Here is a 20,617-nt window from a genome sequence, read left to right as displayed (position 1 = left end):
TTCCAATCTATTTTACATACAGTATATTACTTCTGTACAACTGTCTATTTACAGTTGTATTTTATTTATATTTTTATATATTTTGTACTCTGTTTTATTATTATGTGTCTGCTGATGCATTTGGATGCCTGCACTGGAAGCTTAAAAAAATACTGAAAACTGAAAACAAATAACTAATATATATATATATATATATAACCAATCGCAATTGGTTTGTAAAACCACTGAGTTGCATTTACACCATTCTAACCAGCGGATGTCACCAGCTGCACTGCGCATGTGCACGTCAAGTCATAATTTTGACTTTTTATCTCATAATTTTGACTTTTTATCTCATAATTATGACTTTTATCTCATAATTATGACTTTTTATCTCATAATTTTGACTTTTTATCTCATAATTATGACTTTTTACCACATAATTTTGACTTTTTATCTCATAATTATGACTTTTTATCTCATAATTTCGATTTTTGTATCTCATAATTTCGATTTTGTATCTCATTACTATGACTTTTTAGAGCCTGGTTTTTTTATCACGTGGCGGAATTGGGCTTCCATAAGTTACTGTGCAATAAAGCTCACAGGATGATATATACCCTATTCCTAGAGCTAAATGTACTGTAATGAGCTTTGTTGTGTACAGTCCTAGAAGCATACAGAATAATGTTCATATCGAGATTACTGACATTACTTGAGAGACTTTTTCCCCAGGATATTTGGGCAAAGGGCTCCATGTGATCTCTTGCCAAATCAAGCGTATAGCTTTAGTTCTGGCAGGTCATGTTAGTCAAGCTTGCTCAGCTGATCAGGGGTGCGTTTCCGAACAACGACATACTGTAACTCGCTGGTTAACCACTATAGTATGATGCATCCTTGGGGAAATTAACGATGCAGTTACGACTGTTTCCCGAAACAGTATGTCGGAGATCAATCGTTTGAACCAAGTTGGTTCAGCAATCTAGTTGATGACACCACACAGTTGGTGGAGGAATGACATCTACTAAAAATATGTTCAGATCCAATTAATGTCAAAATAACGACTTTTGTTATCCTATTTTTGTTATCTGTTGTTTTATTTCACGATATTTCATTCCTTCATAAGTTTGCTTCAAAGTCACTCCGCCCAGGGATTCCCCAGGGTTCTAGTGCACGCATGCGCACTTTTTAAAAAAACAGCGTTTCTATTTTCTTAACAAAGTAAAACATGTCAAATTAAATTTGTATATTTAGAATGATGGATATAGAATGCACTGCATGTTGCTTGCTTAGCACAGGTACAGAATTGAATGTTCATGCCTTAGCACATTATTAAGCATATTGTTCCAGCCTCTATAACAGGACAGGATCAGTCTCCAGTTTGCAGATTAACAGATTTTTCAGTTCAGAATTCCGAGTTGAGGTATGCACATATCCCATGTAATGAAGATGTATTTAGCGTGTGGAAACATGCCAGACACATGCTTAAGGAACAGCTGACAGTTTACTAGCCTTTCTGTCATGTACAGAAACTCTATGTTAGCTTCAACTGCGTTGGGTAAAGCTTGTATAAACACATAGAAAATAATAGGGTGCTTTGTGAGTTCAGGAATGTGTATGTTTACAATGAAATTTGTTGCGTGCGTTAGAACCATTCAGAAATACAACAGGGTGTGTAGCGGTATATGGAATGGATAAACAAACCGTATGTGTGTTTTTGTTCGTCTGTGTTTCACAAACTTTAGCTGACACTAGCTAGCTTTATAGCTATTACTATAAAAATGTAAGACATTTACTGAAAGCAGAAGCCTTGCTGCTTTATTAAGCTAAATATTAATTCAAATAAATAAATAGTATTTGGTTTATTCAAATCTATGACCCTATGTATTATCTTAGGTTTGTGCTAAATGAGACAAAGTAAGCCATTACTTTTCACGCAATTTCTCTTTTTAGTGTACAAAGCCATAGACTTGCATTAAACCATCATGAAAGTGCATTTTCTGGCAAGCGCTGCTCACGTAAGATTATATAAAACGTAGCTTGCAATGTATGCAAACTAATAGAAAGGGGATTTATAAATTGCATGGCCACACTTGAAATAAGGATTTACCATAGAATTGTTGTATAGCTGTGATGTCATCCCAACTGAGCAATGCATTGCGACCCATCTTCTTATAAAATGGTGACATAAGAGCATGACGGACGGGTGAATGAACCAAGCCCAAGGTGTGGCCAATCTCATGGGCTGTTACTAGGAACAGGTTGTGTCCTTTAAAGCGGTTGAGGGTCCAGCGTTCAGCCATGTCGAAGTGAGCCTCACCACGAGATGGAAGAAACGCATGAGCCAGAGACCCACCTATAGACATCATAGAGGGAAACCTTACCAATGTGTAAACAGTATAAACACAATGATCATGGACTACGTCCACAGGTACAAAATCGTCAACATCCTCAGTTTGTATAAAAAGGGTGAGTGTGATTTCACCAAGCAGGACATGTATCTACAGTACTGTGAAAAAGTATTTGCCCCCTTCCGGATTTTTTGTTTTTTTGCATATTTGTCATGCTTAAATGATTCAGATCATCAAATTTTAATATTACTCAAAGGAAACCAGAGTAAATACAAAATGCAGTTTTTAAATTATGGTTTTATTTATTAAGGGAAAAAACAATCCAAACATTTCTGACCCTATGTGAAAAAGTTATTGCCCCCCTTGGTAAATCATGAATTAACTGTGATGAATTGAATAACTGAGTTAAATTTGACTAGCCACACTCAAGCCTAATTACTGCCAGACCTGTTGAACCAAGAAATCACTTAAGTAGAACCTGTCTGACAAACTGAAGTAGTCTAAAAGATCTCAAATAGCAACACATCATGCCGCGATCTAAAGAAATTCAAGAACAGATGAGAAACAAAGTAATTGAAATGTATCAGTCTAGAAAGGGTTACAAAGCCATTTCTAATGCTTTGGGACTCCAGCGAACCACAGTGAGAGCCATTATCCAACTCAACTCAACTTTATTTATATAGCGCTTTTTACAATTTTCATTGTTACAAAGCAGCTGTACATGAGACATATTGACTACAAGCAAAACAATTAAAGTTATACCTGTAAAAACAAGAAAAAGGTTAAAACACAGAAGACAGACATACCCACATACAAAACACTCCACACACACAATATGCACACGTACTAACACACATAGACATAGACACACACACGGATGCGCACGCACGCACGCACACACACACACACGCAGACAAGCACGCACACACACACACACACACAGACAAGCACGAACACACACACACAGACACACACGCAGACACGCACGCACAGTGAAAGCACACATTTAAGATAAAGGAGAAAGAAACACAGGTCAAATATTAAACAGACTATAAATTCATACATGCAAAACAGTATGCAAATGGTGGCGAGGAACCCAAAACTCCAATCGAGAAAAAAACCCTCAGGAGAACCCAGGTCCAACCAGGGGATTCCAGTTCCCCTCTGGCAAAAGCTGCTGCCTCTGCACAAGCTCGACAGTGCTTGCACAACAAGGCTAAATAAAAATAAATAAACTTACTAATAAGGTAAATTATAGTTTTAAGATTATCATTAATAATCTACTAGCATTTGAAATGTGTAGTGAAGATGTGTCAAGTGACCGCGTCCTTCTTTATCCAGTTCTATCATCTCAGCTCTCGTCAGGTCGCCGCTTCCCATTCTCCGCTCTGCCATCAGGTCTGGGCATGAACTGCATCCTGCTCGCTGTGGTAACCTTGGAACAATGAGACAAGACTGGCTGAGAGTAGAGTACTGTTCTGCACTCTTTGATGCAACAAGTACATCAGTTGTGTTTTTGGTTCCGGTTGATCTAACTAATGCAGCCTAAACCCTCAGAAGATTTATATTATGGAAGTGTAGTGTATGCAAGATTAAAAAGATGCGTCTTTAGTCTAGATTTAAACTGACAGAGTGTGTCTGCCTCCCGGACAGTGCAGGGAAGACTATTCCAAAGTTTAGGCGCTGGATAGGAAAAGGATCTACCACCTGCACTTGATTTTGAAATTCTAGGTATTACCAACTGACAGGACGCCTGAGAGCGTAATGCACGTGAAGGACTGTAATACAAGAGGAGTTCACTCAAGTACTGAAGAGCTAAACCATGTAGGGCTTTATAGGTAATAAGCAAGTTAACGCGATGCTTTATAGGTAACCAGTGCAAGGTTGACAGAACCGGGCTAATATGTTCATACTTTTTTGTACGTGTAAGAACTCGAGCTGCCGCGTTTTGGACCTGTTGGAGTTTTTGTAATAAGCCTGCAGGGCAACCACCTAACAGTGCATTACAGTAATCTAGTCTTGATGTCATGAATGCATGAAATAAATTCTCTGCATCTGACATTGACAGCATATGATGTAGTTTAGATATATTCTTACAGTTTTTTACGATCGCTATGACATATTTTCCAATACTTCTAACAATTTTCCTAAACTCTTAACGCACCAACACACCTACAACACACAATTGACAAAGCAGTTAATTTCATGCTCAAAATCACACATTGCAAACTAAACTCCAACACTAATTTTCAAATTACAATAATTTACTAACACAATACACTACATCTACAAAAACACTGCAAACATGTCTCAAAATCAAATTATTAGTTCAAAACACTAATACATGTTATCTTCCAACAGGAACATTTAATCAATCATAGCACAATATCATAAAAACACTAACATCAAATGGAATTACAGAATCTGCATTGTTTTGGGTGTCAGGTCTGACCTTATAAAATAGAGAGTGTATTGCATTGATCATAGATTGTGTTTTACAGTACAGTTTATTTTTCTATTTGGGTTTATTTTGTTTATTTTGCTGCAGAAATTAAATACAAAAATTGAATGACCAATCTCAGAGTAGCTTTATATAATGAGCGGTTTATGTGGGAAAAAAAGAGACAGAGACAGAATTGCTGCAGTAAAGGCTTTATTTGCATTAGAAAAACAAGAAAGAAAACAAGAATGCAAGAAAACAAAATATGCAAGATAGCTGTCATTTACTGTATTATGTGAATATAAAAACAAAAAAAACCACCGAAGAATAATAAAAAAAAAAAAACTGTAATCTAATCGGCCCGGTCTTCTGCGTTTGGCCATATGTTCTCATCCACATCACATCTGCATCTTCTCTGGCAAGGCACCTTGGGAAGAATCTTTTGGTATGCCTTATCCACCCCTGGCAGTGTTCAGCTGTGATGTATATATTTGCATAACTTTGATCAGCTGTTTCTCATTAGCAATGGAATAAAATACAGGGGGCATATTTGTGTTTCAGTTCACAATATATATATATATATATATATACAGCTGTTCACTTTGGCTCTAGCCTACAAGTTAGGTTCAGAACATGATGTTATCTGTTCTGACATACAGTGTGAAAGCATATGAAAATTTGGCAGTAAAATTACATTGTTTTGGTCTTAGTTGAGCTTGTGTGTAAAAGAAGTTCAAGCATTTAAAATTTGTGTTAACTGTATGCATTTTGTGTCAAAGCAACAATAAATGTGTTAATTGTATAGTCTACACAGACAGATGTTGTGCTAACTGTGTTAAGAGTTTAGCAAAATTGTTAAAAGTATTGAAAAAATTGTCATAGCGATCGTAAAAAACTGTAACATGGAAAAACGCAATTTTACAGGTGTTGGCAACGTGGCTCTCAAACGACAGATTACTATCGAATAGAACGGCAAGATTCTTAGCTGACAACGAGGGTTTTATGGAACATCCGTCAATAGTTAAGCAGTATTCTTGGTTGTTACGTATGGCTGTTTTCGGTCCAATAAGTAACACTTCTGTTTTGTCCGAGTTCAGTAATAAAAAGTTGTTACTCATCCAGTTTTTTATATCGACTATGCATTCCATTATTCGATGGAACTGCAGTGTTTCATGAGGCTTCGAGGAAATATAAAGTTTAGTATCATCAGCATAACAGTGAAAGCTAACTCCGTGTTGCTTTATTATATCTCCTAGAGGTAGCATGTATAATCCGAAGAGCAGAGGCCCCAAGACTGAGCCCTGTGGTACACCGTACTGGACTTGTGATTTGCGTGACACCTCATTGTTTATTGCTACAAATTGAAAACGGTCGGATAAATAAGATTTAAACCATTTCAAAGCTATTCCCTTAATACCGACGTAATTTTCGAGTCTATGTAGGAGTGTGCTGTGGTCAATGGTGTCGAATGCAGCACTAAGGTCTAGCAGCACCAATAACAAGATACAACCTGTATACAACATTAGATACAACATCTGTAACTCTGATCAAAGCAGTGTCTGTACTGTGACATGCTCTAAATCCAGACTGGAATTCTTCATTGATGTCATTCCTTTGGAGGAAGGAGCATAATTGAATTGAAACTACTTTTTCCAGAACTAGATATGAAAGGTAGATTTGATATAGGCCTGTAGTTCCCTAGTTCTCTAGGGTCGAGTTGGGGTTTTTTGACAAGGGGGCTTATAACAGCCACCTTATATGCTTTAGGCACATGTCCTAATGTCAGAGATTAGTTAATAAGAGTTAATAATACTAAGAAGAGCTGTAGTTAGTTTGATCAGCGGGTTTCACTTTTGGTTGCATTGTTATAATTTTTTCTCTAATATCTTGGATTTTATTTGTGAAGTAGTTCATAAATTCATCACTGTTATGCTGATATCCAGAATCTGAAGTCGCTGACGATTTATTTTTTGTTAATTTAGCCACGGTGTTAAATAAAAACCTAGGGTTGTGCTGGTTTTCTTCTATTAGTGATGAAAAGTAGGCGGATCTAGACGTTTTTAGGGCTTTCCTGTATTTTCGAATACTATCCTTCCATGCTGTACGAAATACCTCTAATTTAGTTTTCTTAAAGATGCGCTCCATTTTTCAGGCCGCTTTCTTTAGAACCTGAGTTCTAAACCTAGAACCATTATACCACGGTGTTGGGCTGCCATTTTTAATCTTCTTTAAACGTGGAGGAGCAACTGTGTCTAGCGTTTCTGAGAAGGTGGAGTTAAAATTTTCAATGGTAATGTCAAAATCTTCAACGTTATTTCTCATGCTAGAGATTTGAGACAATTCAGGCAGACTATCGAGAAACGCATCTTTGGTAGTTAAAGTTATTGTTCTACCATATATGTAACAATGAGTTTGATTTGCAGCTGTAGGCCAGTGAAGTAAACATAATACCAGATAATGATCCGAAATGTCTTCACTCTGCTGAAGGATTTTAACGTCGTCCACATTTATACCGTAAGACAGTACTAAATCTAAAGTATGATTACGATCCACAAATGGAGAAAGCATGGAACAGTGGTAAACCGTCCCAGGAGTGGCCAGCCTACCAAAATTACTCCAAGAGCACAACCACGACTCGTCCTGGAGGTCATAAAAGATCCCAGAACAACATCTAAATAACTGCAGGCCTCTCTTGCTTCAGTTAAGGTCAGTGTTCATGATTCTATAATAAGAAAGAGACTGTGCAAAAATGGCATCCATGGGAGAGTTCCGAGGCGAAAACCACTGCTGACCAAAAAGAACACAAAGGCTCGTCTCACATTTGCTAAAAAACATCTTGATGATCCCCAAAACTTTTGGGCAAATATTCTGTGGACTGATGAGACAAAGGTTTAACTTTTTGGAAGGTGTGCGTGCCGTTACATCTGGCGAAAAACTAACACAGAATTTCATAAAAAGAACATCGTGCCAACAGTCAAACATGGTGGAGGTAGTGTGATGGTCTGAGGCTGCTTTGCAGCTTCAGGACCTGGATGACTGGCCATAATTGATGGAACCATGAATTCTGTGCTCTACCAGAAAATCCTAAAAGAGAATGTCCGGCCATAGGTTTGTGACCTCAAGCTTTTGGGTTATGCAGCAGGACAATGATCCAAAACACACCAGCAAGTCCACCTCTGAATGGCTAAAAAGTGGTTTAGGTAAAATGGTTTTGGAGTGTCCTAGTCAAAGTCCGGACTTAAATCCAATTGAAATGCTGTGGCATGACCTTTAAAAAGCTGTTCATGTTCATGAATTAAAACAATTCTGCAAAGAAGAGTGGGACAAAATTCCTCCATAGCGATGTGAAAGACTCATTGCGAGCTATCGCAAACGCTTGATTGCAGTTGTTGCCGCCAAGGGTGGCACAACTAGTTATTAGATTTAGGGGGCAATTACTTTTTCACATAGGGTCAGAAATGTTTGGATTGTTTTTTCCCTTAATAAATAAAACCATCATTTAAAAACTGCATTTTGTATTTACTCTGGTTTTCTTTGTGTAATATTAAAATTTGTTTGATGATCTGATTATTTAAGCATGACAAATATGCAAAAAAACAAAAAATCAGGAAGGGGGCAAATACTTTTTCACAGCACTGCTAAATCAACATTTCTACAGTATCAACCAATCAGATCGTTGCATTAGGTATGACTTAATGTTACATTTAGGACTGGCAAAGGGGAGATTCACATTTCGCGTCTAAAACTGCACGGAAAACGCAAGCCGCACTGCTTTCTCATGTGATGCGCATGCAGCATTCTGAAAAGTTGAAATATTTTCATCCCGATCCGGCGCCAGTGTGCCTAGAAAAACAGGAGGGTTGCACCGCATGCACATCGCGACCGCGTCGCTCCCTATTTGCGTGCATCTGCCGCGTGTCTACATTTAAAATAGCAAACTTGCATGCGCAAAAGACGGGAAATGTGAATTGCCCCTTAGGGGCTTGTATAGCTTTACCAACAATCTCTTATTTTCCTCTGGTTTATGGGGTTCATGCTTGTATTTTGTACAGTGCATAACTGACTCGAGTAAAGTATGCGTGTTAATGAATCTGTTATCTGTTGTGGGAGATTCTTTAGGCTATGTGGTAAAACATCATCTATAAAATGGCATCAAACTGTATAAATTACTTTATGTGGTAATTGACTGAATATTCCTTTTAGCCAAGGTTAAACTTTGATACCAAAATGTAAAGCAAAACTATTGTAAAAGAACAGAAGAAATTCTTAACTGAAAAATAAAAAGTGATGGTTAATGTAAGCTCTCCTGCACCTGGTCCATCGAATGCATTCCCTGTCCCATCATTATGTTCCCCTTCAAAGAAGGCCAGACGGATGTCGGCGGGACCCTGACTAACCTCCTGGAAGACCAGCCCAGACGCATTACTCCAGATCTGGAATGCTGTGAACACCGCCAGACTCACTTGTCTGGCAGAGAGGTACTGTGGCCAGTTCATGATGCGATAGGTCAGGTGACGTTTGTACCACCTCTCACCTGTTGAAGTAGAAAAACAATATCAAAACCAACGATTTGTTTAATCCATACACTTTAAGTTCAGCCATGAAGGCTGATAATTCTGTGAACAGTGCATTTCAGCAATTCAGGTGTCCTGAATATGCTGTTTTTTACACACAAAAAAAGACTACAGTTTCAGTTTTAAGTCATTACTACTCAACATTCTTGTTTTAAAAATACACATTCCTGCAACTAAAACAACAACTACATTGCCCATGAGATTGCACAAATGCAATTACACTAATTAAGAATTGCTGTTCACAAATAGTTCCCTTTTATCTTGATGAAGCCTAATTTTGGAGCAATTTAGTCAGAAGATGAAGGGCAACGATTCTTCGCAGTGTTCTTTATTGTCCATCATTTCAACAGACACCAAAAAACAAAACAGACAAACACCCAGCTACAAAATCAGGTTACTGTAGACCAAAACAAAGCCAATTGTTTCTCTCAATCTATGAGATTGGCTTGGTTATAGTTAAAGATCGACTGAAATCAAAATGAAAGTTTTTTTTCCTTTTATTAAAAATATTAATGACATCAATAAACTGATATGCTCCTAAGTGCTGACAAAACTGGCATTTAGAAGATATAAGCGTTCGAAATGGACAATCTAGCACATGTGCTCAAAATAAATCTAGAAATAACACTACACTACACTTCAGCCTCTCGTTAAAGTTCTTGTCCGATCAAATTCGCTTTAGAATCTGAAGAGTCCCGCCCCCTTCACTATGAAAGCCACTTGTTCGCAGATTTATTGGTGAATGACACATAGTGCACTAAAAAATAGGGTATGATTCAGACAATGTAAACACGTTGTCCATGTTGAAGAAGGAAGCCTAATTTCGAGTCATTATCACGCAAGCGGTTGCACTTGAGTGTGCTTGGGTTGAGAGAAACAACAGCACAGAGCAGATCATATGCAGCAATCACTCGTGCAAATCCTCTGGGAAAACGAAATGCGTTGTATGTTAAGGAAGAGATCAGACACCGCAGCTGCGAAGACAAACACACCAACGTAAATCACAGGCTTTAAATGACACATCACTACTATCATAGATCTTCCAAATCTTTCCATTCACTACTATCAGACACCGCACATCACTACTATCATAGATCTTCCAAATCTTTCCATTCGACTTTTATACCACTGTGGTTTTCACACTGTGAAAAGGCGGCTTTGCCAGACTGACTGTGCCGTAAACTAAACGCTATTGCTTATTTAAGAAGGGGGACGGGGCCCTTTAATATGTCTCGCGCTCTCTGCATTTTTCAGTTGAAATTACATCAGTACATCAAATAATGCTGCACGTTCCAAGGCGAATCACTGGATCTTTAAGGCCAATGTTTCGTCCTTTACTAAAATCCACTATTTAAATTTAGAACAAAAAAAACATACAAAATACGAACATAAAAACATTTTACTAAATTGTTGTATTTATGTTAAAGTCCCCGTGAACCGGAAGTTGCTATCGTTTTTATTTCCGTATTTTGATGCATTTCCTAGTGAAATGAAATTTGGAATGAAAAAAATAGTGGGTGTGGCTTTCGTCTTTCTCTGCGATTTGATTGGATGTATAAAAACAGCCGTTGCATTTTGAAATGGAACTGGCAGCAGACTAACAGTTGAAGGGGAGGAGTTAACGGATGCTCTGCCCAAGCCTTCTAACATACGTGATCTAAAATGGATAGTGGACGGAAGTGCATTTTCAGATTTTAATTGAAGATTATGAGGGCACACGAATTTTAAAAAGAGATTGACCCACATTGATAAACTATTTACATTAAACACTGCAATATTTCATGAAAAAATAGGCATTGTCGTTTTTAACTTCACTGGGACTTTAAACACAAAGCAAATGACACATTATAGTCTCAGTGTATTCTGAGTTTAAAAGGTGCCATCACAGAATCAAATGTTAAAAAGAGACCAACACAAATATTTGAGAATAACTGGAAAAGTTTGAATATTTCTTTTACTCAGAGAGAGAAATCACTATGTACAGTGCAGTTCTCCTTTAAATGACAGGAAACATTGCAATGTTTAAACTATGAACTAAGATCTTAAATTATGAGCTTGACGGCTTTTTTTAATTTGAAAATAATTACAAATTTCCAAACACAACAATAACACAGCTGTCAGAAACACAGTATGCTGGCCTTTTCTCTATATTATTGCCAGATGGACCTGCAGGTATGACAATAAGGGAACCATCAGAATACTAAGTATACACGCCACAGAGCTATTTTTGCACTAAGAACATATTTGCCGGCATCAGGTACTGACATGAACGTACACACACTCACTCAGATTATGCTGCATTCCTGGCATATTAGCAAATTCTCAACCTGACATGTCAGAATTGACGGTATTCACACCCCTTCCAGCTCATACAGACACACACTTAAGGTCTTTGCACATACAGTCCGAAATTTTCATATGCGTTTTTTCGTATTTGGCTCTCGTTTGTACGGTGTCTCTGAATTGTTATAAAAGGCCACTCAAAATGCTTGATACGGATGCGAAAACGCAGAAAATCGAACCCGGTCTGAATTCTTTTATGACGGACAAAAATATCGGAGCCAGTCTGTAAATGTGATTGACACAACGTGAGGTCGTATTTATTTTTTAACGTGCGGAAATTTCGGACGCAAATTTCGGACTCAATGTGCAATGGGCTTAAGTCTTTATTTCATCTCTGTTTCTGTTTGCTGTAGTCACTATGCTATAACTATAACTTTTGTAAGATACAAGCCAGGTTTCCATTACAGATTTGCGCAAAATTTAAGCGATGTTTTCTAAATGTCGATTAAAACAATATCGCGGAATGACTGCGTTTCCATTAAATTATGTTATGCGATTCAAATGTATTTTGTTTCTTCTCACGATAAGTCATGCTGGCCGTAGGCTACTTCTTCTTTGTACGTTTTATGGCAGGTTGCAAACCAACTTTAGTGCATAGTGCCACCTACTGTGATGAAAGAGTGAAGAGAAATGTCTATATTTCCTTATATGTTTTCATATTACCTCACTGTTCCTAACAAATCTCCATACTGCACTCACTCGTTTTCCTGCATTTGTTCCATCATATGAGATATTACTGAATGTGAATTCATTACAACCAATCTCTCCAAATGTTCTGCCAAAACATACCACGAATGGTCATGTGACTTTTTTGTACGGCTCGTGACTTCTAAATATGACAAAAAGAGTTTCCATTGCAGTTTTGCAAAATATGCCTTTATCGTACTGCCTGTAAAAAACACATCATACGAGCGTGAGAACTTTTTGCGACACATGGGAGTTTACGTGTTTCCATGGTCGTATTTTCAATGCGCTATTTTAATTTGCGCATTTTGAAGGGTAATGGAAACCTGGCTACTGTCAAACTTTCTCTATGTATGTTTACTGTAATTTGCCTAAAAAAACTCTCAATTGTTAAACCATATTGGGCCAACAGGACATAGCTTCAGTGGTTCTTCAGAGGTTCTTTGGGGTGACCGAGGTGCCATATAGCACCGTTTCCGTATAAAGAACCTATTAAGCCCCTGTATGGTTCTTCAGCGGTTCTATATAGCACCTCAGTCATCCAACCGTTGAAGAACCACTGAAGCAACAAAATATGGTGCTATATAGCACTAAAAGTGGTTCCCCTATGATTACGAGCCAAGAACCACAAAAAAACATATATTTTTTAGAGTGAATGTTTCGACTTGCGCAACAACACACGTACACTTGGTATGGACACTAATTGTGTATCCCACTGTATTTAGCCCTTATTAGGCGACGCACCCTCCCCAGCAGGCGCAGAATTACCCAACGCCTCAGGGAATGACTCCTGTTAATAGAGGAGGTGGAGCGGCACAACTTTACTCCATGTAAGTCAGAAGGAGTTTGGGTGGATAACTATAAAAGACTAATAATAAGGTCACATCTTCCAATACTACAATGACTCCATTTCAATGGGAGATACAAACCCGATTCCAAAAAAGTTGGGACACTGTACAAATTGTGAATAAAAACAGAATGCAATGATGTGGAAGTTTCAAATTTCAATATTTTATTCAGAATACAACATAGATGACATATCAAATGTTTAAACTGAGAGAATGTATCATTTTAAGGGAAAAATAAGTTGATTTTAAATTTCATGGCATCAACACATCTCAAAAAAGTTGGGACAAGGCCATGTTTACCACTGTGTGGCATCCCCTCTTCTTTTTATAACAGTCTGCAAACGTCTGGGGACTGAGGAGACAAGTTGCTCAAGTTTAGGAATAGGAATGTTGTCCCATTCTTGTCTAATACAGGCTTCTAGTTGCTCAACTGTCTAAAGTCTTCTTTGTCGCATCTTCCTCTTTATGATGCGCCAAATGTTTTCTATGGGTGAAAGATCTGGACTGCAGGCTGGCCATTTCAGTACCCGGATCCTTCTTCTACGCAGCCATGATGTTGTAATTGATGCAGTATGTGGTCTGGCATTGTCATGTTGGAAAATGCAAGGTCTTCCCTGAAAGAGACGACGTCTGGATGGGAGCATATGTTGTTCTAGAACTTGGATATACCTTTCAGCATTGATGGTGCCTTTCCAGATGTGTAAGCTGCACATGCCACACGCACTCATGCAACCCCATACCATCAGAGATGCAGGCTTCTGAACTGAGCGCTGATAACAACTTGGGTTGTCCTTGTCCTCTGTAGTCCGGATGACATGGCGTCCCAGTTTTCCAAAAAGAACTTCAAATTTTGATTCGTCTGACCACAGAACAGTTTTCCACTTTGCCACAGTCCATTTTAAATGAGCCTTGGCCCAGAGAAAACGCCTGCGCTTCTGGATCATGTTTAGATATGGCTTCTTTTTTGACCTATAGAGTTTTAGCCGGCAACGGCGAATGGCACGGTGGATTGTGTTCACCGACAATGTTTTCTGGAAGTATTCCTGAGCCCATGTTGTGATTTCCATTACAGTAGCATTCCTGTATGTGATGCAGTGCCGTCTAAGAGCCCGAAGATCACGGGCATCCAGTATGGTTTTCCGGCCTTGACCCTTACGCACAGAGATTGTTCCAGATTCTCTGAATCTTTGGATGATATTATGCACTGTAGATGATGATAACTTCAAACTCTTTGCAATTTTTCTCTGAGAAACTCCTTTCTGATATTGCTCCACTATTTTTCGCCGCAGCATTGGGGGAATTGGTGATCCTCTGCCCATCTTGACTTCTGAGAGACACTGCCACTCTGAGAGGCTCTTTTTATACCCAATCATGTTGCCAATTGACCTAATAAGTTGCAAATTGGTCCTCCAGCTGTTCTTTATATGTACATTTAACTTTTCCGGCCTCTTATTGCTACCTGTCCCAACTTTTTTGGAATGTGTAGCTCTCATGAAATCCAAAATGAGCCAATATTTGGCATGACATTTCAAAATGTCTCACTTTCAGCATTTGATATGTTATCTATATTCTATTGTGAATAAAATATAAGTTTATGAGATTCGTAAATTATTGCATTCCTTTTTTATTCACAATTTGTACAGTGTCCCAACTTTTTTGGAATCGGGTTTGTACTTTAAAGTTGTTGCTCAAAGACAAACAAAGGACAAAGGAAAGAACTTTAGCCATTATAAATGCCTCAAAGCATGGTTTATTTAAATACACATGAAAGATTAACGTGAATGAAGTGTACATACCTGATACGATGTTACGTTTCTTACGGAGGTGCTGCTCGTGTCTGTCCATGTAGCCGGTAAAGATGTTGTTGACCCTTTGACCCCAGGCACTATGGCTCCGGGCATCTTTAACCCCGCAGCGGGGTGATGTCATCTTCCCCAGAGTGGCACTATCCAGCCTTCCAGTGAGGGGCAGGTGAGACAGCCACTGAAACTCTCTAAACAGAGCACACAAACAGGAACACAGGAACACACAGTATATATAACAGCTGTGTTTCTTTTGTTCAATGCCCTTACTCTGTTTTCTGTGCATTATTGTGCATATCACCTCGAGAGTTAACACGTGAATATCAAAGAAAAGCGAGAGCATCAAGGAGCTGCGAGCTGAAAAAAGAGCGAGCTTTGCAGTGTCCATCCTTTCTGTAATCTATTTTTTATGGATCATTACTTAAGACTACATACACAGATACAGCAAACTAAAAAACATCTTCTGAAGTCACCTAAGGCAATCCAATTTGTTCTCACAGGAAAACGTAGCTATTTTACAGGGTGGAAATTTCACATGAATTGTGAATCATACAAAATTGTATTTTTCGAGTTTTATCAACGTTTTGTTGTTATTCAGCTGGAGTCATTAACTTTTCATAAAAAGAGTGACGAAATTACATCATTTGATTGGACAGAAAATGTAATGAAAAGGCATTCGTTTACCTTATGGCTGACTTCATTTCAGCAGCATTGTGAGTTTTATTTTCCTCATGCAGGTATCCATATCGCTCTAAAAAACCCTGACGACACAGACATCATGACATCATTACTATCAACCCTGTGACGACGGGTGCTGATACGGGCTCCGATTAGTAAAGCAAGGAGATATATCATTAAATCAGTGTTTACTAATGGAAGAAGGAAAAATAATCTGTTGGAAATAAAGTAACATTTGCAGATAAACAAAACTGTTCATGTTAAAATGGTTTAGATTGCATATGTTCTAAATGGAAAAGCAAGTCCACCAGTGTACACTGTTGATCAAAAATTCACCTATTCATTCTTTACTTATATTTTTTCACATTTTAGAATAATAGTAAACACATCAAAACTATAAAACTACACAAAGTTAACTATGAGAATTACAGTATGTTGTATCTACCAAACTATGTTATCTTCCAAGTAGCCACTCATCGCCTAGAATTTGCAAAAATATAAATATGGGTGTATGCTCAAAAGTATGATCTTTTAGTGCACTACACAACTGATGTCAGACTGATAAAACATTCAAGCATTCAGATCAGTATTATGGTATGGACAGAATTAATCAAACCATTTATTGGCAATCAAACCTAATTAACTTTATAAAAGGATAAGGATGCTTTGGGGTCTTCAGACTTCCATCAGTCCAAAGGGGAACAATCATTTCTTGCACTAGAGTACTGAAATACACTCTTAAAAATAAAGGTGCTTAAAAGGTTCTTCACAGCGATGCCATAGAAGAACCATTTTTGGTTCCACAAAGAACCATTCAGTCAAAGGTTCTTAAAAGAACCATCTCTTTCTTGCCTTTTCATAATCTGAAAACCCCTTTTTTGCCACAAAGAACCTTTTGTGAAATAGAAAGGTTCTTCAGATGTTAAAGGTTCTTCTATGGCATCAAATAACTTATTGAAGCACCTTTTTTAAGAGTGTGCCAGCTAATTAAATGTACCGTCACAATATAATTTCTCCTACAGTATATGAAAGCAACAACATAAACAAACGTTACTGCACATGTGCATTTTTGTGGCCCAAACGTAATTTCCGGAACATATCTGCAAAGTCCCTGTAGATTATTTCTGGAAACAAGTAAAAGAAATAATAAGTCATTTACATTAAGCAAGTTAAAAGTATGTCTAGTCAGTATTTTTTGGTTTACCAGTGGAAGAACCGTATACTTCACTAAACTTAACTCTACCCAAAAATTTAATTTCTGTCTTTATTTGCTCACCCTCAAATTGTTCCAAATCTGTATACATTTCTTTGTTCTGATGAACACAAATAAAAATATATTTTCATTGACTACCTAGTAGGTATGTTGACCACAAAATTAGATATTTTGAAGAATTTTTCCAAATATCTTTCATTGTGTTAAACAGAACAAAGAAATGTTTAAAACTTGAGGGGGAGTAATACATGACAGAATTTCCATTTTGGGGTGGAGTATCCCTTTAAATGTGACAAATTTACATACGACCAATTCAACAAATTGTTTATTTAATCAAATTAATATGCATTAAGATTAATCAAATTGCTTATTTAATACAATTATTATATAATACATTAATAATATTAATGAATATGAATACAAATAAAATAAAATATGAATAGTTATATTATTAGCCACCAGCCAATAAACAAACACAGACCGGAAGTTAAAGGAGTCATAGTGCACGGCTAAAACGAATATTATTGTTTGTTTTAGATGTAACGCAATGTGTATTCAACATTTAAAGTTTAAAAAACGTTGTATTTTCCACATACCGTGCATGTTTGTATCTCCTCTTTGCCCCGCCTCTCTGAAACGCGCTGATTTTTTACAAAGCTCATCGCTCTGAAAAGCGAGGTGTGCTATGATTGGCCAGTTCACCAGTGCGTAGTGATTGGTCAAATACTGCAAGCATTTTACGGAAATGTAACGCCTCTAACCATATTCGGAACATCAGGTTCCAAAGCAATTGTACTGACAGGCGATACAATGAGATTTACAATTACGCCCACCTTAACTACGTGTAGATTTGGGCGGTCTTAGTCAAATCATGTTACGAAGTTAAGTAGATTCGCCGGGGTGTGGTTACACGAGGCGTTTCAGGCAAGTCTGGTTGAGCATTCACTTTTAGATAGAATGCATCTTTTGTTCCCACACTTTCATTTGTGCAATTTTACGTATCTAATACATGCATGGGAAACTTATAACACACCAAAAACACGTACTTCCGCCATATGACCCCTTTAACTTCGGGCCAGGCACGTTCACCCGATGAAACCGTGAATAGGCTACTGTTTCGCCTTATGCAGGCTATGTACTGTGGTCCTTTGCAACAATCCAAAAATGTAAACATATAAATAAATTTGAACTGTATTGTGACAAAAAACTATTTAATTTCATCGTAGCCATTATCACGGCAAAAAAAAAAAACCAGATTACAACTCTTATAGCTGTAGTTTTTTTGGAACTACAAAATTCTTTGAATCTCAAATGAGGCGTGTTGCGATTCTGTTGCACCAAACGGATTCAAATTTAAAACAAACAATTATGACAACTATAATTAGCAACACACGTTACAATAAAGAAGCCCTGTGCCTTGTATTTTGACCGCACCTTTCCTGAAACCAACCAACGGGATGTTACATTTGCAAGAAAAGGTTTGTCAACCATTGTGAAACATACTGGATTTCTTCATTCACTTGGTCTCATCTTCACAATTATCACTTTATTGTTGTAATTTCCTACTTTCTATTGTGTTTACCATTGTGGTCCAAATGTGCCCCTAAAGTGATGTCAGATGTCAATCAAAACAGATTTAAGATAAACTTTATGCGTACTTAAACACCAGCGTTATGATGATAATCATCCCGTGAGTAAGGGCATATTTCGCACAGCACACGGAGTTACAGACATTAAAAAATACTCCCCGGTCTTACCTGAGCCTGTGCTGCTGTGGACACTGGAGAATTGACAACAGTCTTTACGCACAATAAAAGCGACAACAGCGCAAACATCTCAATCTGTGAGCTGTGCCTCATGAAAACAGCTGCATGACTATGAAATGAAAAATGAAATCAAAGGGTAGCGCTTCAGTCATAATCCTCAAAGTTTGACTGGCGCTGCTAAAACTCCGCGGCTTGAGCAGTTTTTCCGCATGCAGAATGCGCGCGCGCGCGTCACTAGACCCATTTATACCATTTACTGCTTCTCATACTCACACACTCCATACAGTAGTGGCCAAAAGTATAACATAACTTGAATAACATAACGCTTGATTTACCGAACAAAATTACTTGACAAAAAGGCAACAAAATTGGTAACCCATGGGTTTTATTCTAATATAAAAACGCATAGAAAAACAAAAAGCATATATAAAGCATACGTTGACTACAATGCTTATCTAATATTAGCATTTGTCGACCCTTTCTTTTAATAGTTTTGTAGTTCTACTCACCTCTGTCTTTTGAACATAAGTTGTAGCCTATGTCATTTTTTGCCAAGTCTCATTAAATTCTTCTCAAGGCTGAGCTTCGGTTTTTCCTACAAAAACACCAATGAAACAGGCATACAACATTTTAGTGCACTGATCATTAAAAAAAAAAAATAGCAAAGTTGTGTGTCATGTAAGAAGAGGCTGCATATAAATATAGGCTGCATATAAATATATTTGGTGTAGGCTCAGAGGACTGAACTCTGTGTAAACTCTGGTTGGAAAATATGCCTGAAGAAATGATTAATTATGTATTGGTCTTGCCATTATTAATCACTATACATAAACAACTATAGTAGATCACCTGTCGAGAAAATTTAGCCCAAAACATTCTACATAAAGTAATTTTGTGATGGTTTTAATGGTAAACAAACTGTAAAAATATTTACATGTAAACCATTCAGAATGTGAAAACTAATAGATTAGTCTAAACATGCTGCTAATATTTTTTTATTAGACTTATTCAAGTGCAAAACATGCCTGTTTCGCCACCCAAAACATTTGACCTTAAAGTCACCATGAAATCAAACAGGAAAATTCTAAGTGTTTTACACAGTGTTGCAGTGATTATTATAAATAATGTATCCGTGCACACCATTATTTTTTCAAAATTAATTTGCACTTGTAATCTTTAATCAAAAACATTAAGATCCTCTCAACAACAACTCTTCATCACATGATAAGCAACAAAAAGAGGTAGGACTATACTCACTGTCCAATGGCCAGGCATTGTTAGCCCTCCCCTTCAGGTCCAACTTACAACAAACCATTAAAAAGGGAAGGGCAAAATAAAGCCCCGCCCTACATCGCAACTACAGTTTCATGGTGACTTTAACAAACAATTTCACATTAAACGGGTCTGAAAGTTCGCAGCAGATAATGGTTCAAAATGACACCAAGAAAAACATTCAAATGTTTCTGGGTTTTAAATATAACAAGAAATAGTTTTTTTTAGTCGTTTTTGGGTGCATTTCTCAAATCACAAATTACTTTTTTAAACCTGTTCAACCTCCACATCACTTGTGCAAGAGTAACTTTTCGGGATTTTTCCCAAAATACAAATACTTTAGAACATTAATGCTATTGATTACATACAATTGTCTACTGTTAACTACAATATGAATTATGTCATGTTTCTAATATGCTAATATATTAAATATACTGGTTCTTCGTGGAAAAGTCTGTTGAACTGTAGTTTGTTGAAGGTATAAATGTGAATCCTGTCTCATCTCTTGCAGTTAATATTGCACACAGCAATGTGTAACTTTGGCATATTAAACCCATGGCACCTAAACAGTGTAAAGTTGTTATACTGACAACATGGGTAAACACTTTGACTGTCTTGTTCATGAACAATGATGCAAGGAATTGTCATTTTGATAGCAATTACGTTG

The 20,617-nt window shown here is 37.4% G+C and overlaps 1 protein-coding gene across 2 annotated transcripts in view; it reads right to left on the bottom strand.

Annotated features, from left to right (window-relative positions):
• mmp28 (matrix metallopeptidase 28) overlaps window positions 1-18,861 on the bottom strand; it is a 28,133-nt gene extending 9,272 nt beyond the window's left edge. The window contains exons 1-5 of one of the 2 annotated variants that reach the window (XM_057351961.1): window positions 18,670-18,861; window positions 15,706-15,782; window positions 15,016-15,212; window positions 9,083-9,304; window positions 2,090-2,335 (exon numbers count right to left, since the gene is read on the bottom strand). In XM_057351961.1, coding sequence (XP_057207944.1) covers window positions 2,090-2,335; window positions 9,083-9,304; window positions 15,016-15,212; window positions 15,706-15,782; window positions 18,670-18,771 — 844 coding nt within the window. In that variant the 5' untranslated portion in view covers window positions 18,772-18,861. The remainder of the gene's footprint in view (window positions 1-2,089; window positions 2,336-9,082; window positions 9,305-15,015; window positions 15,213-15,705; window positions 15,783-18,669) is intronic. The other variant, XM_057351962.1, reaches the window with a different exon arrangement.
• Between the last annotated feature and the right edge of the window lie 1,756 nt (window positions 18,862-20,617).

The sequence above is a fragment of the Triplophysa rosa genome, linkage group LG14 (genome assembly GCF_024868665.1).
Source record: "Triplophysa rosa linkage group LG14, Trosa_1v2, whole genome shotgun sequence".
NCBI lineage: Eukaryota > Metazoa > Chordata > Actinopteri > Cypriniformes > Nemacheilidae > Triplophysa > Triplophysa rosa.
This window is presented reverse-complemented; position numbering and strand designations above follow the sequence as displayed.